Below are 24857 nucleotides of genomic sequence, written 5' to 3' on the forward strand. Positions count from 1 at the left end.
ACGGTAACATTTCGAAAGGCATCATGTACATTTTGACACTTGCTGGGTTATTGCATATTCTAAAAGTACTCCTAATAAGCTACCTCTCCACCAAAAATGAGCAAAAGTTACTTCAGTAAAGTCTGTTTAATCATGATTTTAAATAAAGTAACATAAACAAAATCTCTGCCATCAGCAGTCCCTGTTTATATAGCCCTGTCAACCTGTCAAACAAAAGACTACATAAACCTCGTGACGAAAAAAGCATCATGAACAAAGCGCCATGTACATTCGGAAATAAAACGACGGAAATAATGTTTTATTGAATTTGGATGATCAAGTATCAATGAACGCAACGTTTTTCATCGTTTGTTATTATTAGAACATCTTATTTTGCTTTTATCTTAAAATGGGAATTGAAAATGGATGCTCAACATTCAAATGCGTTTTTCTCAAAACGCATGGTTTGTACATGATGCTTTTTTAAATGTTGGCGTCGAATTGTTTTTTTTTCAAAATCCTAAAAACGTCAGCGCAAATTTGTGTTGTGCAGTTTTATGCAGTTTGTTGGTCAGAAAATTTACACTCCTTTCGCGCAAGTTCATCCCAACGTGCACTCAGCTGCCACCTGTCTTTCTTTTCGCTGTCAACGAAAGGGGTGAGGAGGGGGAGTTGGTGGGAGTCACAGCCCACCCACTTTCGATGCGTGTTTACGTTTTTTTTTCGCTCATTCACAGTTTTCTCCCCTCATTCATCACTGACTGGGTCGTCGAGCGAGCGAGCGTTTTTTTTTCGTGTGCGGAGGTGGCCAAGCCAGGTTTAATCGATAGGTGAAGAAAAATCTGGTCTCGTTGGAATTTTTAACGCGTGCGGGTTTAGTGGGTATTCGCGATGGACGTGGCCAAGTCCCTGTTTGGTGCCCGTGACCACGAAGGTTACGCTGGCAAGGAGGAACATATGGTAAGGTTGCGACTTTTCTTTCGGCGTCGAGGGCGATTTCACTTTTTTGATTGTTTTGTTTCTAGAAAAAGGTAGAATCTGCAAACTCGGAGGACGATGGTGAGCTGGTCGAGTTGGCCGAGGGGTTGCACATCTCGGAGAGTGAGATTCGGCCGACGGCTGGGGGGCCGTTTTCGGCGTTGACGCCGTCGATGTGGCCGCAGGATATATTGGCGAAGTTGGGGCAGCCGGAGACGGACGAGCCGCCGAACCACCAGCCGGACTATCGGTTCGATGAGTTTGGGTTTAGGGTGGAGGAGGAGGACGGACCGGAGCCGAGTTCTAATAGGTTGTTGAGTATTCCGTTTATGGAAGATCCGGCGCAGCGGCTGCAGTGGGTGGCTCATTTGGAGTTTTCTCATAATAAGGAGGCTACTGAGTTGACGTGGGACAGCGTTGAGGTGGTTCTGCCGAGGACGGAGAAGCTGAGGGCGATGGTTCGTCAGGGGATTCCGCACTCGTTGCGGCCGCAGATGTGGATGCGACTGTCGGGGGCGTTGCAGAAGAAGCTGAAGTCGGAGACGACGTATCAGGATATATTGAAGGCTTCGTCGAATGATGCTCTGATGACTTCGAAGCAGATTGAGAAGGATCTGCTGCGGATTATGCCGACGAACGCGTGTTTCAGCTCGCTCAGCAGCACCGGAGTTCCGCGGTTGCGTCGGATCTTGCGTGGTATCGCCTGGCTCTATCCGGACATTGGATATTGTCAGGGAACGGGCGTGATAGCGGCGTCGTTGTTGCTGCTGCTGGAAGAAGAGGACGCCTTCTGGATGATGGCCACGATTGTGGAGGATCTGCTGCCGGCGTCGTACTATTCGTCCACGCTGCTTGGGATTCAGGCCGACCAGCGGGTCATGCAAACGCTCATCGGAAGCTACCTGTCCGGGGTTGATGAAACGCTCAAGAGCCACGACATTGAACTCTCGCTCATAACGCTGCACTGGTTTCTGACGCTGTTCGCGAGCGTGGTTCACATGAAGATTCTGCTCCGGATCTGGGACTGGTTCTTCTACGATGGGTCGATCGTGCTGTTTCAGCTGACGCTCGGTCTGCTCAAGATCAAGGAACCATCACTGGAGAATCTGGAAAATTCCGCCCAGATATTCAACTCCCTGTCGGACATTCCGGGCGACATCGACGACGTGGAGCACCTGTTTGCGATCTCGACCGAGGTCGGCGGCTCGCTGTCTCCAATGGTGATCGAAACGCACCGCCGGCGTCACCTGGCCTATCTGATGGCCGATCAGGGCGGGCTGGTCGGCAATCCGGAAGCCGGTTCGAACCTACCGAAGCAACATCTGGCCAGGCGTCAGGTCAAAAAGTCCAAGTCGATGCTGCAGATGATTCTGTTCGGTAGCGACGACGGCGACGAGGAGTTGAAGAACAAAAACATCCGCCAGACGGAGATCTTGGTAGATTTGAGGGAGGCAATCCTAAAGGTCGCCCGCCACTTCCTCGCGATCGAACCGAAACTCGCCTCCCATATCAAACTGGTCGCGGATTACACGATGGACAGTCACGCCAAAGACCACGAGAACTACATCAACGTGTCCCGCACGCGAAGCAGACGCGCCAAGGCGCTGCACGACTTTGAACGGCACGACGACGACGAGCTCGGTTTTCGCAAGAACGACATCATCACCATCATCAGCCAAAAGGACGAACACTGCTGGGTTGGCGAGCTGAACGGCCTGCGCGGCTGGTTCCCCGCAAAGTTCGTAGAACTCCTGGACGAACGCAGCAAGCAGTACAGCTGCGCCGGAGACGACGCCATCTCGGAAACCGTGACCGACCTGGTCCGCGGAACGCTCGCCCCCACCCTTAAGCAAGTCCTCGAGCACGGAATGCGTCGTCCGTCGTTCCTCGGCGGCCCGTGCCATCCCTGGCTGTTCATCGAGGAAGCCGCCACGCGCGAAGTCGAAAAGGACTTTGAATCCGTCTACTCGCGACTCGTCCTCTGCAAGACCTACCGCCTCGACGAAGACGGCAAAGTCCTCACCCCAGAGGAACTCCTCTACCGTTGCGTTCAATCCGTCAACCAAAGCCACGATGCGGCCCACGCCCAGATGGACGTCAAGCTGCGCTCGCTCATCTGCCTCGGCCTCAACGAGCAGGTCCTCCACCTGTGGATGGAAGTCCTGTGCAGCTGCTCGGAAATGGTCCAAAAGTGGTACCACCCGTGGAGCTTCATCTACTCGCCCGGCTGGGTCCAGATCAAGTGCGATCTGCGGCTGCTGTGCCAGTTCGCGTTCAACCTGAACCCCGACTGGGAGCTGCCGGCCAAGCGGGAAGCGGCCAGCCAGAGCCAACCGCTGAAGGACGGCGTCCGCGATATGCTCGTCAAGCATCATCTTTTCTCGTGGGATCTGTAGATAAAAACACAAAAACAGTAGCTAGGCGCGTGTTCAAATAGTTCAACCTGCAAATTTTATTTATCAGATGAGATTTATTTTATTTACACCATATTTGTTTTTTAATTTGTTAACAAGAGTCTCGTTCGTTCTGTTTTGGCCATTTCTCCTCTTGCCGCATTTGCAGTATTAGTTTTAAGTCTGGAAAATGTTTTGAGTTTCATAAAAAACGTAGCATTTATGAACGGAACATTGCGGAATAAAAATATGCTGTAATATTTACTTCTAAAATATATATGTACAACTACCAAACAATGTAACAAACTTTGCGAATAAATAAACTTATTAAACCAAACTTTAAAACTGTTTCAATTAAAAACAGCCAAAGAGAAATTCCAACAAAATATATGTTGATTTTATCGAGTTCTATCGGGCGAATTATATACCATTTCTTTATTTGCAGCGCTTCTCATTCTCTACACCACCAATTAAGCTGTCCCTCTGGCGCAGCGGATAGCGCGTTGGACTTCTAATCCAAAGGTCGTGGGTTCGATCCCCACGAGGGATGCATCCTCACGGAAATATTATTTTTGCCAACGTCATACCTATCCTTTTTCAACAGCTAATTTTTGTGCTACTCATTTATGGATTGTTTGAAAATCTTCTTTTTTTTAGAAAATAAAATGTACAGATAAATATCAAAATTTCGAAAAATGTATCTCAAAATGCAAACATTTAAAAATTTTCAGGTGCTCAAAAAACAACAGTTGTTTGAAAATGCAAAAATAAGTGTTATAAAAAACATGTTAAATAATTATACTTATATTACTTGTATAACAAACAAATTTTGAGTCAGAAAAAAATGTGTGATATGGCCTCGAAAAATATGTGAATTTACATGTTTTAATGTGTTGCTGCTAGTTTTAATGTACATTCATACAAATAAGTATGTGAATATTCTAATATCCGTAGCAGGAAAAGGGATTTTCTGATCAATTTGGTGTCTCCGGCAAAGTTGAGGGATAAGATTAGGTTGAGGATTAGGACTTTTCGGTTTTTTTTTTTTCTTAAAATTTTGGTACGTTCTAGAGGAAGAAAAAAGGCATCTTTTGTGTTGGAGTAGATGGTGCAAAAATCATTACAAAAGAAGTGTTTTTTTTTTATGAAAAAATGTTTTTTGTTTTTCGGAAAAAAATCAAAAATATTTCCAAACTGCAAAAACAATGAAAATAGCTTCAAATTTTATTCGATTAGGTGTAACGTTATCTAATTAAAAGCATTTGAGTTTTTTTTTAAATGTTAATTCTTTGAAAAAACAATCCTGCAAATTACTTTATTTGACTTTTTTCACCAGACTATCGATGCATGTTACAATTTTGTGAGGAATGCGTTTTTTCTGTGTAATCTAATTATCCCTAATTTTTTGAATATCGACAAAATAAGTAGTTTCTTGATTTTAAAAATTTTAATTTATTTTTGTAGAAAGAGCAGAAAATTTTACAAAAGTTTATTTTTTTTCAGGCCAATAGTTTTTAGTTGAAAAATTTCAGCTAAATAATTAGACGACACTGAGATAAACTCAATTTTCACAATAAAACTCTTTAAGAGTCTGTATCTCAGCAACCAGCAGCAGCCAACCAAAGTCAAGTGAAAACAAATTGTGGGAAATTTTCAATGCTTGCGAGGATGCTTTTTAAAACATATTCTTCTAAATCACAAAAAAAAATCGAAAAAAAACTAACACTGTCTATAACTTTAAAAAGGTAAATGCACCGTGTGAATCATATAGAGTAATGTTCGATTGAAAATTTAATTTTGCATCAGACAATAATTTTTGAAATATTTTTTTTTCAAAAAAAAATTTTTTTTTCGTAAGCTACTCTTTTTTTAAAGTTAAGTTCCGGTACAAGATTTTGCACCACCCTAAACATGACTTTTTTAGTTTCCAACTTTTCATTTCTTGCTAAATGAGTAGTATTTTTATTTGCATTTATCTTGTTTAGTTTCTGTTTGTTTCTAATAGTATTTAGCTCATTTTACCACTACTTTTGCTTTTAGTTTTTTCATGTTTTTGTAGTTACTTTTTGAATTTTTTGCTTGTTTTTCCCTTTTTTTTTTTACTCTAAAATGGTAGCAATATCATAAAAATTCGTAGATCGTCTGAACCAACAAAACATAACAAAAAAGAATGCATACACGTTTTTATATAAAATATATTGAATGTGAGTGAAAATACACAGCAAAAATTGACTTTTGAAAAACATTATAAAAAAAATTTCATAAATTTTAGGATTTCTTCTTTCCAGTGCCACAGTGGGGCGAGGTGGCAATCTAGCGGGACAAAATTGCTAGCGCTCTGGGGTTACGTCCTAGAGCTTCGATGTCTTCAGCAAAGTTGCTCAGAAAAATCAGGACTACATTTTGGTAATAAAATGTAGTTCCAATTTTGGCCGCATAGGTGGCGCTGAGATTTAACTTTTTCCAGTGACCTTCTAGCGAGTTGATGTCTTCGACAAAGTTGTAGATCTCGCCAAATTACGTATAGTAACCGAACATGTCGAAATTTTCAAAAATAACTGTGCTAAGTTACAGTTAGCTTAAAAAATAGTCATAAGATAAAGTCAACATAGCGCCGGGGGGACAAAATATGGCCCGTGAGGTGTTTTTTTTTGTGGCCCGCGGACCTATTTTGAATAAATGGTTGAATAAATGGCCACTTTTAAGTGATATTTTTAAGGTTTATTTTAAACTTTGTTATGCTTATAATTTATTTTTGTTAATACAAAACTAATGATTTATCAATTTTTGAACCTCATTTACGACACAATGTTAAAAATCTTTCTAATTGAAAGAATTTCACACGTTTTAGTGTAAATGTCAAATTTTTCATCAAACATGTTTGGAAATGTTTATGAAACGTTCAAATTTGACTTAGGTAGAAAACTTTAATAAATGTGAAAATATTAGTATTCTGTATTAATTTGAAAGTCATTACCCTTTTTTATAAACTGAGCCTCAAAATTACTTTGCATTAAGAAATTTTCCACCTCATTCCACCTCGGAGGAATAAGGCTGTTGCAAATACAGTATGTACTTAGTATAAAAGTTTATATAACTCTGGAAGTTCTATATAAAACTTCAAAAATCAAATTATTCGCTCTACAGCATTGCCTTGGCGTTCTCGATTCCTACTCGAAACTAGATGTTCGAAGGCTTGATTGATGATTATTCTATTATTTTAAATACCAAATTAAAAAAAAAACAGAAATTTAAAAAAACTTCAAGTGATAGATAATTTTTAAGTCTCTTTAATTAAAATAAAGTTATTTCATTTTTTAAATAAACCAATTTTTTGGCCCGCAAGCTAAATTGTGTAATTATCAAACTAACTGTAACTTAGCATAGCTATTTTTGAGAATTTTGACATGTTCGGAGACTATACGTAATTTGGTGAGATCTACAACTATTTTCAAGACACCAACTCGCTAGAAGGTCTCTGGAAAAAGTTAGATCTCTGCGCCACCTATGCGGCAAAAATTGGAACTACATTTTAGTACCAAAATGTAGCCCTAATTTTTCTGAGCAACTTTGCTGAAGACACTAAAGCTCTAGGACGTAACCTAGCAATTTTGTCCCGCTAGATTGACTCAATATTCATAACTTAATTATAACTATTTTTTAGACTAACTGTAATTAAGCACAATTATTTTTGAGAATTTTGACATGTTCGGAGACTATATGTAATTTGGTGAGATCTACAACTTTGTCGAAGTCACCAACTCGCTAGGAGGTCACTGGAAAAAGTTAGATCTCAGTGCCACCTATGCGGCCAAAATTGGAACTACATTTTAGTACCAAAATGTAGCCCTGATTTTTCTGAGCAACTTTGCTGAAGACATCAAAGCTCTAGAACGTAACCCCAGAGCGCTATAAATTTTGTCCCGCTAGATTGACTCAATATTCATAACTTAATTATAACTACTTTTTAAACTAACTGTTACTTAGCACAGTTATTTTTGAGAATTTTGACATGTTCGGAGACTATAAGTAATTTGGTCAGATCTACAACTTTGTCGAAGTCACCAACTCGCTAGGAGGTCACTGGAAAAAGTTAGATTTCAGTGCCACCTATGCGGCCAAAATTGGAACTACATTTTAGTACCAAATTATAGCCCTGATTTTTCTGAGCTACTTTGCTCAAGACACCGAAGCTTTAGGACGTATCCCCAGAGCGCTATAAATTTTGTCCCGCTAGATTGCCACCTCGCCCCACTGCAGTGTTTTAAAAATATTTAAAATTGGTAGAAAAATGGATTTTTGACGAATGTTTAGATATTTGGTGGTATAAAAGTCAGTTAAAAAATCGGGATTTTATGTACCTATTTTTTTCTCAAAATTACAATCTACAGCTTTACAGAAGACACAAAATCGATCAGAAAATCTCTTCTCAGGATTCAGGATTTTGTAGTAGCAGTTGTTAAAATTGTATGGAAATTTGTTTGGAAAAATTAAGGATGCATTATAGCTTCTTGTTGACATATGGAATGAACGGATAAAATTCATGCGAGTAAAAAATTTACAAGGAAAAGTCGATTTGCGAAAACGTGTACTTAAACTCTGAGGTGATTTATTTCAAATGTAAGCGTTAATTTGAATAGAATTTTGAAATATTGTTATTCAAAAGATGATTTTTGAAAAATCATGTTTTAAAAATGTGTCAATCGGGTCCTTAAATTGGATTTATTAGCTTATTTTTCTGAGCATAATGACCCTTTGTACAAGCGCAAAGGATTTAAACTGAATTTTAAATTCAATTAAAAAAAATCACGGCCCTTCTTGGCAGTGCTTTTCAATGGAACCGTAGTTGATCCATAAAAAATATTGTCTTGTCAATTATTTTTTTTCTGCAGTGATCAGGAATCTTATCGTCTAACTCAGGCCTGCCCAACGTCCGGCCCGCGGGCCGGATCCGGCCCGTGAAGCCATAGGGACGTGGCGTTACATCGTGCTGCCATCTGGTTTTTTTAAGCGCAAGAGTGGAAAAGTGCTGAGTCATCGTCTAAAAATAGACGGCGTCCTATCTCGCCCAGCAAAATGGCGTCGCTATTTTTAGACCACGTTTTCCACTTTTTCTCATCGAAACCGACTACTTTATCGACTTAATTTTGCTGGGCGAGATAGGACGCAGTCTATTTTTAGACGATGACTCAGCACTTTTCCACTCTTGCACTTAAAAAAAAACAGATGGCAGCACGATGTAACGCCACGTCCCTATGAAGTATTAAATAAATTAAATTATTGTCTGAATTCAAAAATAAGCTTGAGATCAAATTTTAACATATTGCATGAACATTCTTCATGTTTGAATTTAATTCTTATAATTTTTGTATTGATATTATCAAACTGAAAAAATATCTATTTCGTAAAATTGTTAAATTTATGAAAAACCTTCGATTGTTATCTTAAAATTTACAAAGAAAAGACTTAATGTTATTTCTTTCAGTTTCAACTGTTTTTACTTCAATTTTAAGTTTTTTTTTCTATTTTCTTTTTTTTTAATAAGGCCGATGCAAATATTTAAAAAAGTTTTTGTTCTCGGCCCTGGCCGAGGTCAAGGGGGGGGGGGGGCAAAAAATAAAAAAATATAAAAATTTAAATAACAAGCCATAGTCTCTACATTTAAATGAAAAAAGTGTTTTAAAATGCATTTTACACTATTTCAGTTGTTTTGCAATAATTAGTTTTCAAAAAATCTAAGATCTGACAAAAACAAAAATTGTATCGAAAAAAAAAGATTTTGATCGAAAATTTTCAAAAAATCTTAAGATTTTTTAATAAACCCAAACATGCTAAAAATTATTTTAAACGCAGAAGAATGTATTTTAATTTGACTTCAGCTGGTTGCACATGAATTTTCATTTAAATTGACGAACTGTCACTTTTTACACGGCGCTCACGCACATTATCAAAACAAACGTTTGGTAGTGTATGTGTGAAATCCGTGTAAAAGGGGTATCAAGCTAAAAAGTGACTCCGTTCGTTTGACAACAGTTGGTGTCAAACTATTGGGGTTTGAGTGTATAATAAATTGTTTCTACAAATTTGCTGAAAGTTTTAAATCAATAAGAAAATTCGTACGCAGGATGTATTTGTATTGATCAATTCTGGAGTTTTTTTTAAAAGGTCCATCAACCAAATTTTCAGTTTTTGCTTTTTGGGTGCTTTGCTTTTGCTTTTGAAACCGTCCAGAACTTGATATTTTTGACAAGACACTCGCCAAAATTATAAAGAGACTTGTATATGCAATTCCAACAGAAAAACAAGTCCGGAAGTCATTTGTACCAAAACTTGGGCTTTGGAAACGCTTGTTTTTTAGGGTTTCGCAAATGTCAAATTTCTCATCAACATTTCTATTTTGCTTGGTAACTTCTAGACTCTAAAATTCGTAACGGTCCAAAAAATTTCATAATCTTGTCCAATCATCCAATCAACGCGCTTCACCTCGGTTGACGCGGTCCAGCGAAATGGGTCAATCACGTGTCGTCTCGTCGTCGCTTTTAAGTCGGTTGTCCCACCAAGACAAGATTGACTGACTGACGGGGGACATGACCATCTACTGCGGTTGCACCAAGATGCTCTGCACGCGATATATAGGTAACAGTTGACAGTTGAGAGATTTGCATGTGAGATTCGGGTAATACGGATTGGATCTCCAACACCTATTCATAAATCTGGGCCAAGTGAGCGGAGAGGAGCGCGCGCAAACCGTTGCTGGTTGTTGTGGATTAAATTGAATGTAATTCTCTAATTTAGTTCAAGCTAATCCCATCGGGGCAACGCTGGACGCTGGGGTGGACACGGAGGGAAATGTGAGTATTGATTTACAATCGATTCTTTAAACTGTAAGGACTTAAGAAATTTAGGATTTTTAAAGACACAAACATTACAGAAATATTTCCCTCCGTGCCTTTTCAGGATCGGTTGGTGACTGTGACCATCAATCTCGCGGAGATGATCGTGTCCACCGTTGAGCACCACCGGATTACCGTTCAGCTTAGTTCTCAGTACGAGTTGGACCGGGGATCGGATTAGACGCTAGTCAAAGTCGGAGAATCCGCGCGCGCGTGTTTGTGTGTGTGTAGATGTAGTCAATCAATTAATCCGGGACGAAAATAGATATCCTTTAGAACTGAGGGCGCGTGGCGCGTGGACAACCGTTAAAGATCGTTGATCTGTCGTGACAAGTGGAAAGTTTCCGTGGTTTGAAAACTAAAGTGGCCACAAAATGAGCGAACTGGAGGATATTGTGGAGCACATGAGGCGCTTTGCCTGGCCGGATTATCTCGTGTTTGTGTTGATGCTGTTCCTGTGCATCATGATTGGGGTGTACTTTGGGTTTGTGCAGCGGAAGCCGAACACCGAGTCCGAGTACCTGATGGGTGGCCGGACCATGCTGGTGTTTCCGATCGCGCTCTCGCTGATTGCAAGGTTTGGTTATTTTGTTATTTACACCTTACCAGTATGGGGATTCCCCCATATTCTAGAGCTTGGGAATTTAGATTTTAGGAAGGGACACATCTTCCTGGGATCTCTATCAATCCTATAGTTGCTATAAATCTAATTTAAACTTTCTACGAATAAAGAAAAAAATCTCATAGATATAATTAAAGAAATCATCATTCAATTAATTAAATGCTCGATTATTACAAAAATCGAAAAATATAGGTTCAATTTTCAAGTCGTTCTTGGTTACGTCTGGCTTTTCTTTCAAATTTAAGTCAGTCATTTGTTTTAATTTATGACAGCCTATTTTCACATGATTTTTATTGGTGAAATCAATTCAAATCAAATTAAATTTTGGCGAGTGCCGTCAACGTGATGACATTAGTCATAAGTCATAAAAATTATTTATCATTTAAAAAAAAATCTTATGTAAGCCATTTTTGTGTATATGGAGCCAGTTACACTCGATAATGACATTTGAGAAGGGCGTAAGTGTTTTAAATATTTTTGTATTTCGTAAGCCCATACTTCCAATTGAAATGTGGTCAAAGACAAACGTATGGGAAATTGGACGAGCTTTTCGGTAAAAATATTTTCGAAACTGAAAAATCAATTCTGTCATAAAGAAATTGCCAAAAACCATCATAAAACCTATTTTTTCAACATTTTTATTTTTAAAACCGCTGTATCTTCACAAGGATTGGACTTAGGACAATCGGTTTTTGAAAATTTTGATGTTTAGAGCACTTTTGAAAAAAACAGTTTCAGTAAATGATTTTTGTATTTTTGTAGGTGAGTTGCTCCATCCTGCATTTTTTGTGAGTCTTTTTGTAACATCTTAGGCTATTTTTACAAAAATTATGAACGAAAAAGAAACGTGGGCTCACCTTCAAATTTGACTTTTAAATTTAAAAATCAAAAAATCTCATGAAAGTGACGTGTTTTTTTCTTTCAGTGTATTTTTTTCGGAAAGCCCGTCAAATTTCCTACAAGTTTGTCTTTGACCACTTTTTGATACGATGCAACGGCTTCAAGATACAGCAATATTTAAATTACGAAATACAAAAATATTTAAAACACTTACGCCCTTCTCAAATGTCATTCTCGAGTGTAACTGGCTCCATATACACAAAAATGGCTTATATAAGCGTAGGATAACTTCTGGAGTTTTTTTGAAATGGTCCAATAAACCAATTTTCCAGTTTTTGCTTTTTGAGTGTTTTTAGAACCGCCTTGAGTCAGGGGTATTGAAAAACACCCAAAAAGCAAAAACTGAAAATTTGGTTTATTGGTCCTTTTCAAAAAAAACTCCAGACTTGTCTACAAAGTTTCATTGAAATCGGAGAGGGTCGGGTACAACCGATTCCCTATTTGACATGGAATTGCTCCCTTTTTAAATTTTTATAAAATAACTTTATTTATTGCGCAATTCCCACTAACATGGACTTCGCACTATATTATTGCTACCGATCGCACTATTGCGACTTGTCAAACTGTCTTGGAAAATTTAAAATTTTCACAAAAAAGGTCAAAGCGAGCCCCGGTTGCCGATCGTTTTTCAGCTGTCAATCGCAATTTAAAAGTGTGAAACGTCCAGTTTGGTGGAAACTGCGACTGGAAATGTAAACAAACAAAAGCTGGTTGCCTAGTTTTTTTTAAATGTTGTTGTCAAAAGTGCGAGAAATAAGTGCGGGAAAATCCAAGTTACAGTGAAAGGATCAATAATCAACTATATTATACAACGATGAACAAATTGCATTTAAAATTTTGGAATATAAGTTACGTGTTTTGATTCAATTGATTAGTAAAATAATAAATAATGAAAACATATATGTAAACCATTTTGCAATGTATTATATTTTTTCTTGAACTATCAATAAATGTTACAACTGCTTTTAATGAAGTAGTGCGTAAACTTTATTAAAAACTAAAATTTTCCCGTATTGCTGAAATTAGGGAAAGCATAAAAAAATATGTATTGCACTTATTTTAATGATTCTAGTTTGAATGACATGCTTCTTTTGGAGGTATTTAAGCAAATTAATTTGTAAAATCTCAATAAAATTGAAACAGCTGAATAATAAAATCTTGCCTTTTTTATAAGGTCCTGTAAACCAATGTGAAAACCTAATGTTATTGGAGTAAGCGGGATACACTCAATTTTTACATTTGTTTGCAAAATCTTATAAAATAATCTTGAATTCAACTGGCGGAAATTCTTCAAAATTTCCCAAGACTAATCCAATGCTCCTTTTTTTTTAAATGAATAATTTGTGTCAGGGGGTTTTATTTTGTATCTAGAACTACTGCTTACTTTTAAGACACTTTTCTGTTAATAATTTTGCTAAAAGAATACATTTAACGTTTATTTTGAGCAGTTTTCAGAGTACCGTGAAATTGCCGTGAAATTTCAATGTGAGCAATTCTCTACAAAACCGGCCGATTTCGACCATTTTTATTTTTTGTATTTTTTGATTTGGCTCAAACTTTGTGGGGGCCTTCCCTATGACCAAAGAAGCCATTTTGCATCATTAGTTTGTCCATATAAATTTCCATACAAATTTGGCAGCTGTTCATACAAAAATGGTACGTAAATATTCGAAAATCTGTAACTTTTGAAGGAATTTTTTGATCAATTTGGTGTCTTCGGCAAAGTTGTAGGTATTGTTAAGGGCTATTTAGAAAAAAATAGGTACACGGAAAAACAAATTTCCCGATTTTTTTATTAACTTCTATTTTACAAAAACTCAAATTCCCAAAATACGTATTTTTTGATTTTCGAGATTTTTTGATATGTTTTAGGGGACAAAAATCCGCAACTTTCGAGCTATAGAGAAACATGGTCAAAAAATCTGCCGCCGAGTTATGATTTTTTGAAAAACTGGTGATTTTGGAAAAAATCGAAATTTCATACATAAAATTTTTGACCTCATTTTTATGAAAATTGAATTTGCAATCGAAAAGTACTTTACAGATTTTTGATAAAGGGCTCCGTTTTCAAGATATAGCCACCGAAAGTTTGATTTTAGCGAAATATTTGCAGTTTTCAATTTTTAAAAATAGTGACCATGAGTGACCATTTCTAAAAATATTTTTTGAAAAGTTCAGAAAATTTTCTATAAAATTGTCTAAGAGACATTGAAGATTGGACCTCTGGTTGCTGAGATACAGCGGCTTAACACGAAAATTGAAGTTTTCTAAGTCTCGCCCAAACAGCCCACCATTTTCTAATGACGATATCTCAGCAATTAATGGTCCGATTTTCAATGTTAATACATGAAACATTCGTGAAATTTTCCGATCTTTTCGAAAAAAATATTTTGAAAAAAAAATAAATCAAGGCTAACATTTTAAAAGGGTCAAACTTTGAATATTATGCCCATTAAAAATGCTAGTATTGATTTATTTTTTTTCAAAATATTTTTTTCGAAAAGATCGGAAAATTTCACGAATGTTTCATGTATTAACATTGAAAATCGGACCATTAATTGCTGAGATATCGTCATTAGAAAATGGTGGGCTGTTTGGGCGAGACTTAGAAAACTTCAATTTTCGTGTTTCTTTTTCTTTTAGCCGCTGTATCTCAGCAACCAGATGTCCAATCTTCAATGTCTCTTAGACAATTTTATAGCAAATTTTCTGAACTTTTCAAAAAAAATATTTTTGGAAATGGTCACTCATGGTCACTATTTTTAAAAATTGAAAAACTGCAAATATTTCGCTAAAATCAAACTTTCGGTGGCTATATCTTGAAAATGGAGCCCTTTATCAAAAAATCTGTAAAGTACTTTTCGATTGCAAATTCAATTTTGCATAAAAAAATGAGGTTAAAAATTTTATGTATGAAATTTCGATTTTTTCCAAAATCACCAGTTTTTCAAAAATCATAACTCGGCGGCAGATTTTGACCATGTTTCTCTATAGCTCAAAAGTTGTGGATTTTGTCCCCTAAAACATATAAAAAATCTCGAAAATCAAAAATACTTATTTTGGGAATTTGAGTTTTGTGAAAAAGTTAATAAAAAATCGGGAAATTTTTTTCCGTGTACCTATTTTTTTCTAAATAGCCCTTAACAATACCAACAACTTTGCCGAAGACACCAAATTGATCAAAAAATTCCTTCAAAAGTTACAGATTTTCGAATATATACGTACCATTTTTGTATGAACAGCTGCCAAATTTGTATGGAAATTTATATGGACAAACTAATGATGCAAAATGGCTTCTTTGGTCATAGGGAAGGCCCCCACAAAGTTTGAGCCAAATCAAAAAATACAAATAAAATCCATTTCCGGTTTTGGTAGAGAATTGCTCATGTTTTGTAATTGGCATGCCACGTAATTTCGATTTTTTTTGCCGTGAAAAATCACTAGCCCTACTAATGATCAAATAAGGCATTTTGTTCGTTCAAACATTTCTCCATACCACTTAAGCAGCTGTCCATAAGCCTGTCCCATTTTGAGGTCATGTCGAGGAATTTCATGTGCTCACTTCTTAAATAATAGAAACAATGTTTTCTTAGACAAGAAAAAATAATAAAATACTTTCTCGCACCCCCTAATCGATTTGCTGAAAAAAGTCACTTTTTTGGACAAATTTTCTAAAATCGCTTGGAATCAATACAAAAACTGATTCGATCAGGTGTGTACTATCTTCAAACGATGGGTTTTTGTCCAGAGATTAAGATGCACTATCAGTATTGGACCAAAATTTAAGCTTTTGGATTATTTCCATACAAAACAAATCTTTTTGATATGGAGAGTGGACAATCCTTGACCTTTCAGACATATGCTTGCAACATCATGTAATTAGTAGGCCTTGCTTCAGAATTCTGAGAAAATTTTGAAAATTGGAACTTTTTTTCTCACTAAAATTTAAATATCTCGGCTGTGGAGTGTCGAAATTGCATTTTCTTAGATAGAAAAATGTTCGCCATAAAATTTTACAAGATTTTTTTTTAAATTTTACAAGATGAGTATCGTGCAAGCAGTGGTGATGGGAAGGTGGATTTTTGTGGTGTTCTCTTTGTGCTATGTTCGTGTTCATGTTCCAGTCATGCATGCAGTGGGGGGTCATTGTGGTAATTAATATTATTGCGCGTCAGTATCGTGTGGGCAGCAGGGCCAGGAAGATGGTTTTATTGTTGTGTTCGTTTTGTAATGTATTTGTATTAAAATCTAGCATGACTTTTTGTGGTGATGGTATGGTTTTGGTGGTGGTGGTGGTGGTGTTAAAAAAAACAAACGTTCAATTTACTAACATTGAGTCCAAAACCTCCCTACAAACATCTATACCACTAGGTGACGTAGAGATCTCTGCGCATTCTAGATAGATGTTCACTAACATACCTTCCAATCCCCGAGGTTAGCAAGGTACCGGCCAGGAGCCCGTTATCTTACTGGATAGTATTACACGCTCATCTAAAGAGGAAAACATGGTATCTCCCGTGTTGGAATATTGTAACCGGATGAGAGTCTAGTGCTATCATACGTTTAATTACAGTTAAACAGCAAGTTAAGCGTTGTGCAGCCATCCGGAATTTTGCGACCTTTATTGCTAATGCTAATGCTGATGCTAAAATTTTTAAAATTTTACAAGATGCATGTATTGGTTTTACTGGGAAAAATAGGCTATACTGCCCACCATTGAAAAAACGGCTAATATCCACTTTTGGCAAAAACGAGATATTAGCACCAGGTGGTAGAGGATGTTCCAACGCATCTTCTGGAACATGAATTTCACTGAAATAGTGTTTAGACTTGGCTGCCGATGCGAAAAACCAAACGGCTAATATGCCACTCTTATGGGAAATAGCCTTGACAGAGATTTTGTGACAAACACTAAAACGCGTTTTTCTCGGAATACTTGATTTGGCATAATAGCCGAATTTTCAATTATGGGCAGTATACCCAAAATTAAATGAGAATTTCTGAAAAAAAGTTTCGAAAAAAATGCGATTTTTTCGACATAAATCCGCCTGGGAAGGTCCAAAAGCTTAAATTTTGGTCCAATACTGATAGTGCATCTTAATCTCTGGACAAAAACCGTTTGAAGATAATACACACCTAATCGAATCAGTTTTTGTATTGATTCCAAGCGATTTTAAAAAAATTGTTCAAAAAAGTGACTTTTTTCGGTAAATCGGCTAGGGGGTGCGAGAAATTCTGCATCTTGATGATGATAGGAACACTCCAGAAAAAAATGCACTAAAAGTGATATTCTCAAACCCATATTATTTTTTTAATGTTTTTGGATAGAGGTTTTTCAGCTAAGACAAAGGACTCATCCTATGAACAAGTAGGGTAAATCTATGATTTTTAATTTGAATGTGGTTTTACCTACAGATTCAACATTTTTATAAAACTTATGCCAGATTCGAATTAAAAAAAAATCCAATATTTTGCTGTACAATGTTCCAATTCTTCTTTGATAATTTTATGAAAAAACTGTAAATTTAGAAAAGAAGATAGTTGATTGAATTATTTTACAAGAAAGTCTTTCAAAAATCAATGACAATTCTTGAATGTATCTGTTGTCAGCTATATAATTGGTTATTTAATTGTAATATACGGGGAAACTCTATTTAAATCATGTTTATTAAAGAAAAAGTTCATACCTGTTTGCGCACGCAAAATTTGATGTTCATTAAATATTTTAAAGCACAAAAAAAAACAATCCCGTCTTTTGCAACCAATATCATTAAAATTGAAATCGTGAGAAATAATCGATTTTGTTCTTCAACCCAGCAGAAAGGCATACGATTTAAGGCAAGAAAATTCATTTGTGGCGCCGCCTACATTTAAAACATAGCGCGCTGCAAAACTTCAACTTATTTTCATTTTTTTTTCATGATTTAAAAAAAAACAATAGAAATGTTATTTTTTTTAAAGAAACATTTTGAAAAGTGAAATTAAATTTGAAATCCATTTTTTTATGATAAGATGCTCCATTTTCATGTTAAGGTCAGTTGAGGGTTAATGTCAGGTAAATAGTAATGTTTTCAAATATTGTTCATGTATGTTCATTCCAAAAATGTTTTTTTTTCGATTAGCTGGAAAATTGGTAAGAGAGCATTCCAAAGAATTGATATGAAGTCAATTGTATAACAGGTCAGTTTTAAGTGGATCTAGGCTAAATAGAAAAACTCTCAATGTATTGTAAAAAAGGAATTGATTTTTTTTAAACAAGGCGTCATCTTCAAATAACGTACAAAATGCCAAATCCATTCACACACTCTCAGACCCTCTCCCTCTGCTGAACAGTAAAAAAATGCACTCTGTTCTAAAAGCATTTTGAAATTTTTTTTTTTCAAAAAGTTAGCCCAATACATTCATCTGAAGTTTTTGTCTCTCCCCTTTTAGAAAATTTGCCCAAAAAGAAAGGTAAACAAATATTGCTAAAAAAACAAATTTAGTTCTGTCAAACGCGACATTTAAAAGCTTTTTACAAACTTTGAATTTCATCGGAAAAATAAAAGATTTTTTATGAATTCTAAGAGTTTTTGAGTTTTTGAAAGCAGAATTCATTTTTTTAGTGTTTGTATTACCAAAAGATGCTTTAAAAATTTTTGTTTCACATCTGGTTATTTTAGTTTGCCAAGTATTTGGATATTTTTATTAAAAAATTTCATCTTTTTCTTGTTTTTTGAAGATTTTGGGAAAAACGTCGTTTCAGGATTTTGGCGGCAGGTTCTTACCAAAATTTGTTCAACTGTGAGATTCAACAACTCTAACAAAAACACATTTCTTCTTTCAGTTTCATTTCCGGCATCACCCTGCTAGGACTACCAACCGAGGTTTACTCCTTCGGAATCCAGTACGTGTACGTGGCTCTCGGTGTCATCGCGATGGGCCTTGTTATGGGCTTTATCTATCTGCCCGTGTTTCACAAGCTAAACATCACTTCCACCTACGAGGTAACGTACCAACCATTGAAAAAAAAAAAAAACAAAAAGTCTAACGAACTCAATTTCGTCATCAACATTTCGAATGCGCGGGTGTTTTTTTTTTATGGGGCCAACACGATTATCTAATTGAATCATCGTCCGAAATGATTGTTTCGGAAAGTAAATCCCTCCAACTACCACTAGCAAAGTGATCGAGTGAAGAACCTTTCCCCGATATTACATGCAAATAGCGAGCAGCAAACTACCATAACAAAAATAAATTGTTGTAGTGGCGCTTGGCCACTTTCGCCATTCACAGAATTGTTAATTGTACACAATCAAACGGTTTGCCATTCGACAGTGAGAGCGAAAGTCAAGCACGATTCTGTTTGCTCTCGCAAACACGTGCTGCTACCGGTCTGGTGGCGTCGCGACGCTTTCAACTGCGCGCGCTTTTCGGTGCGATGTCAACACCGGCGACGTCTGCTGTTGATTGTGGTGGTAGTTGCAGGGTTGTTATGGTGCAATTCCATCTCAAATCTGGTATTTTTCTGGTACTTTTGTACCCGACCCTCTCCGATTTCAATGAAACTTTGTAGACATGTTATCCTAGGCCTTTATAAGCCATTTTTGTGTATATGGAGCCAATAATACTCGAAAATGACATTTGAGAAGGGCGAAAGTTATTTAGATATTTTTGTATTCTGTAATTTAAAAATGACTGTATCTCGAAGCCGTTGCATCGTACCAAAAAGTGGTCAAAGACAAACTTGTAGGAAATTGGACGGGCTTTCTGAAAAAATACACTGAAAGAAAAATACACGCCACTTCTATGAGATTTTTCAATTTTTATGTTTAAAAGTTAAATTTCAAGGTGAAGTCACGATTTTTTTTCGTTCAACTTTTTTGTGAAAATAGCCTAAGATGTTACAAAAAGACTCACAAAAAATGCAGAATGGTATGTCCCTCCTAAAAAAAATTACAAAAATCAATTACTAAAACTGTTTTTTGGAAAAGTGGTCTGAACGTCAAAATTTTAAAAAGCCGATACTAGGAATCGATTCTCCAGACAATTTTACATAAAAGTCTCCATATTGACCATTGTCCTAAGTCCAATCCTTGCGAAGTTACAGCGGCTTTAAACTTAATAATGTTGAAAAAACTGCTTTTTTGCAATTCCGTCGTGAAACTATTTACTTTTCCTGTCATTCTTGAACGACGAAATAGCCTACTTTTCTGTACCAAAAATAACAGAATCGAATAGCAAAACATTTCAAAATAAATGCTGAAAAGTTCTACTTTTCAGCACTCAAATGGGTGCTGAACTTTTCAGCACTTTTCAACATTTTTTTGATTTAAACGATTTTTTGACAAAATACATGAAAATTTGACATAAAATTTCACTCAGTGTGTGTTTTTTGGAATTGCAAAAAATGTTGTATGGAACTCGTTGCAAAACTTGATTTTTTCAGCACTCTTCGTATTTATCCAACTCGGTGAACCTCGTTGGATAAATGTACGACTCGTGCTGAAAAAATCCTCTTTTTGCTACTTGTTGCATAAACTACTATTTTGATGGTTTTTGGCTTTTTCTATATGACAGACTTGATTTTTCAGTTTCGAAAATATTTTTACCTTAAAGCTCGTCCAATTTCCCGTAAGTTTGCCTTTGACAGTTTTTCAATTTGACTTGTCTTATTATTTACGTAAGCTTATTTAGTATCCAGGTTTCTACCACACTGAAAAAAATATTCTATTTACAGTTATGAGCAATGTAATTAAACTTATATCTGTAAGCCCATACATTTAATTGAAATGCTGTCCACTTATGGGAAATTGGACGAGCTTTCCGGTAAAATATTTACGAGACTGAAAAACCAAGTCTGTCATATAGAAATTGCCAAAAACCACTAAAAAACCTATTTTTCAACATTTTTATTTTTAAAACCACTGTATCTTCCCAAGGATTGGACTTAGGACAATGGTCAATATAGAGACTTTTAGGTAAAATTGTCTGGAGATTCGATTCCCACTATCGGTTCCGAAAAATTTTGACGTTTAGACCACTTTTCAAAAAAACAGTTGCAGTAAATGATTTTTTTAAATTGTTTTAGGAGAGACATACCATCCTGCATTTTTCGTGAGTCTTTTTGTAACATTTTAGGCTATTTCCTCAAAAATTTTGAGCGAAAAAAAAAAATCGTGACATCACCATCAAATTTAACTTTTAAACTTAAAAACTGAAAAATCTCATAGAAGTGGCGTGTATTTTTGTTTCAGTGTATTTTTTTCAGAAAGCCTGTCCAATTTCCTATAAGTTTGCCTTTGACCACTTTTTGATACGATGCAACGGCTTCGAGATACAGTAATTTTTAAATTGCAAAATACAAAAATATTTAAATACCTAACGCCCTTCTCAAATGTTATTTTCAAGTACTATTGGCTCCATATACACAACAATGGCTTATATAGGCCTAGGATAACATGTCTACAAAGTTTCATTGAAATCGGAGAGGGTCGGATACAAAAGTACCAGAAAAAATCCTTATTTGAGCTGGAATTGCTCAATATTTATTCTCCCCCTCTACAACGCAAAATTAAGTGGAAAATGGATTTTCCGAGGGATGGTGAAGCTTTGCTGTCTTCAGAAAAGTTGTTGCAAATGGAAAAGGGGAACTTTTGGTTTGGTTAGGGTGGTTCACGATAAGGGGGATTTTTGAGAACTTTTCAGAAATATTTTTGAGATTTTTTTTGTCTTCTAGAATGTTGTTTCCAAAATTTTATTTTTTTACAAGTCAATTTGGACTTAAAGGACAAAAGTTAGGGCCATTAAAAGGTAAAAAGAGGTAAATTTAAAATTTATATATCTCGAAAAGCGTAGGCCAAACTTTAAATGCCAGGTTGCATTCGAAAGGGATCTAGCACTACAAACGCTGAAAAAATCTCAGGAGTGTTTTTCTTTTGATTCGAGATATCTGCATTTGAAAGTGTCTACTTTTCAAGGGACCACCCTAACGAAATTCAAAAAAATTGTCCAGCTATATATTTAATCATGCAATTTTGCTCGCTGAATCTGAATCTGCCCTCGGAATTGATCCAACTTGTCAAAATATTTTTTTTGTGGTCATATTTTTGGTTTCTATGTGAAACTATCAACCTTGACGCAGGAGAGAGAGCAGAATTCTGTGTTCAAGTTCAAGTCAGATTTGGGTAAATTTTTTGATAAATATTATTTTTTTTATCCGTTCCCCATCCCTCCTAAAACATATTTTTGTTCGTAAAGTTCAGAAAATTGTACAACCAGCTTTCAAGAAAAAATGGTAATGTTCCAAACTTGTTTATTTGATCAGGGTGACTGTAATCGAAATGGAGCCATTCGTCACCTTTTAGAGATAATTAGTTTAATAGGGCTATTTTTAATAACAAAAACTTTTATTTCAATGTTTTCTGTTTCAGTACCTGGAGATACGTTTCGATAAACGGTTACGAATGTTCGGTTCAGTGATGTTTACCATAATGAATGTAAGTTTTATTTGTCATAAGAGGCCAAATTTAATCCATTTAATAATATTATATTTTCCCCCAACAGATTGGTTACTTACCAATAGTTATCTACGTTCCAGCACTTGCTTTTAATCAAGGTATTTTTTTTCTACTTTTTTGTGATTGAAATAGTTTATCTTAAGGTGCCATTCTACTGCCAAAAACATAAATAAGACAAGACACATAAAATATTCCAAGGTTTGAATCTTGTCTAATTTGAATTCAAATTAAGTTTTCCTGCAATTGAATACCTCCTTAATTGAACGTTACACAAATTATTAATCTTTTACTGTATTTCGTCTACACTTTTCTCTTTTACCTAAACACCACCACCACCACCACCCCCCAGTGACCGGCGTCAACATCCACGTGATCACTCCTATTGTTTGTGTCGTGTGCGTGTTTTACACCTGTGTGGTAAGAAATGGCGTCCTGGTTTGCGTCCTAGCTAAGCTGGAAATATTTCATTTGTAGGACAGACGCCCTCATGTTCTTGCATGTACTTCATAGTAGATGAACTTGCATGATTCGACCGATTTCATTGGTATGTTGGATTGGTTCGTTGAAATTTTGGGATTAATGTATTTTAACCTTCTTTAGGGTGGCCTCAAAGCGGTCGTTTGGACCGATGTCGTGCAGACTTTTTCGATGTTCGGCGCGCTCGTGCTGGTGGCCGTCAAGGGAACCATCGACCTGGGAGGATCGGATGTTGTGTTCAGGAGTGCCTGGGAAACTGGTCGGTTGGAGAGGCCCAAGTATGGTCATGGTTTTGGGGGTTTCCAACGCAAGTCTTGGGTAATAACGTTCTGTTTTTTTGTTTGTAGCTTTGACATCAACCCGACCACGCGGCACACCCTGTGGTCACAGTTGATCGGTGGGTTCGTGTACTGGCTACAGACGAACGCCGTCAGTCAGAACATGATCCAGCGGTACCTGTCGCTGCCGTCGGTGAAGGCTGGTCGGCGGGCTCTGTGGATCTTTGTCTTTGGAGTTTGTCTGCTGATGGCGTTGTGCAGCTACTGCGGCCTGTTGATCTACGCGACCTACCAAAACTGCGACCCGTTGACGACCAAGGTGCGTGTGTATTTGCTAAACGTCAGTTTGAAATATTTCACGCCATGCAACATTTCAGCTCGCCAAAGCCAAGGACCAACTGCTCCCACTGTTTGTGATGGACATCCTCGGGGAACTTCCTGGCCTTCCTGGGCTTTTCGTAGCTGGAGTGTTCAGCGCGGCGCTGAGTTCGCTGTCGACCTGTCTGAACTCAATGTCTGCCGTCATTTTGGAAGATTTTGTCAAGCCTTACGTGAAGAAGCCGCTTTCGCCGCTGGCCATCAACTGGATCATGCGCTCCGTCGTCGTTGGCGTCGGTGCCCTTTGCGCCGCGCTGGTCTTTGTGGTCGAGAAGATGGGCACGGTTCTCCAGCTGACCATGAGTCTCGAAGCCATCACCAACGGACCATTACTAGGCACTTTCACGCTAGGCATCCTGATTCCTTGGGTTGAGTCCAGGGTGAGTATACTCCACCAATCCCATCAGCCAAGACTCAAACCTCCCTGAATTTCTTCACAGAGCGCCCTTACGGGAGGCATCGTCGGCGTCCTGTTCATGTCCTGGCTCAGCCTTAAGGCCCAGTACGCGGTCGCAACCGGTGCCATAACCTACCCCCACAAGCAGATGTCCGTCGAGGAGTGCAGCTACGAGTTTGACCGGTCCGCCCTGAACGCCACCGTCACGAGCTCCGTGGCCGCCGAGTGAGTCCGATTCCGACCTGGAAACGTCATTTTTTTTTCAAACTCCATCTTCTTCCAGGGACATCTTCCCTCTGTTCCGGGTGTGCTACATGTGGTACACCTTCCTGGGGGCGGCCGTTACGATCTTGGTGTCGCTGGCGTGTACCCTGGTCTACGGACGGAACGATCCCAAGACGGTGGCGCCGGATCTGCTGGCGGGATTCGTGCGGCGGTACGTGTACGGAGGGGAGAAGGAAGAAGCGACTGGAAGCGGATGCAACGGGAAAGAGGTTAAGGCGAGGTTGAACAATTCGACGGGGGGTTGTAATCACGACGAGATTTTGAAAGAGTCGCAGCTTTGAGGAGGCGCGGGTATTTTGCGGAAGATGCAAGTGTTCCTATTTTATTGTATGATGATGGATTTATAATAATAATGATAAATAAGAAAATAACTGGTACACATTCAATGAAAATCACACTCCTACTTCTATGAGTCACCATCCACATGTTTTAGCCTTAGGTTTCTGATGGGATCAGACGTATTCAACAACCTAAATAACGTTGTTTCCAAGGTTGTTGACGATAAATTGATGGAGGCTCGATAACGATAATTCTATCGTTATTTTCGGGACGATATCAATAATCTATCGTTATCGTTATTTCGATAATTCTATCGGCGATATCATTTTTAAAATCTTTCTAAAAAAATCGTTGCACTATGGGTATCAAATATTGCAAATTTGAGTATGTACTTTCGAAAAATAATAGTATTTAAGAAAACTCTGATAAGTTGAAAAAGCATACAAAATTTCACTTCGTTGGATAGGCATATTAAAAAATTTGAAAATTTTAGTATATG

General features: G+C 37.2%; 2 protein-coding genes and 1 non-coding gene across 3 annotated transcripts; all 3 read left to right on the forward strand.

The window, feature by feature from the left end:
- Window positions 1-698: 698 nt before the first annotated feature.
- LOC6042883 (small G protein signaling modulator 3 homolog) lies at window positions 699-3687 on the forward strand. Its single transcript, XM_038264486.1, has 2 exons — window positions 699-939; window positions 1005-3687. The coding sequence occupies exons 1-2, from the start codon at window positions 871-873 to the stop codon at window positions 3351-3353; spliced, it is 2418 nt and encodes an 805-aa protein (XP_038120414.1). The 5' UTR covers window positions 699-870; the 3' UTR covers window positions 3354-3687.
- Window positions 3688-3827: 140 nt separating this feature from the next.
- Window positions 3828-3900, forward strand: Trnar-ucu. The gene has a single exon. It is a non-coding gene; the product is annotated as a tRNA-Arg (tRNA).
- A 6475-nt stretch (window positions 3901-10375) lies between these two features.
- LOC6042891 (sodium-coupled monocarboxylate transporter 1) lies at window positions 10376-24450 on the forward strand. The gene is made up of 10 exons (XM_038265757.1): window positions 10376-10820; window positions 18592-18751; window positions 22178-22243; window positions 22311-22362; window positions 22614-22681; window positions 22865-23019; window positions 23089-23338; window positions 23397-23777; window positions 23838-24019; window positions 24078-24450. The coding sequence occupies exons 1-10, from the start codon at window positions 10618-10620 to the stop codon at window positions 24358-24360; spliced, it is 1800 nt and encodes a 599-aa protein (XP_038121685.1). The 5' UTR covers window positions 10376-10617; the 3' UTR covers window positions 24361-24450.
- Window positions 24451-24857: the final 407 nt, after the last annotated feature.

The sequence above is a fragment of the Culex quinquefasciatus genome, chromosome 3 (assembly GCF_015732765.1).
Source record: "Culex quinquefasciatus strain JHB chromosome 3, VPISU_Cqui_1.0_pri_paternal, whole genome shotgun sequence".
Taxonomy (NCBI): domain Eukaryota; kingdom Metazoa; phylum Arthropoda; class Insecta; order Diptera; family Culicidae; genus Culex; species Culex quinquefasciatus.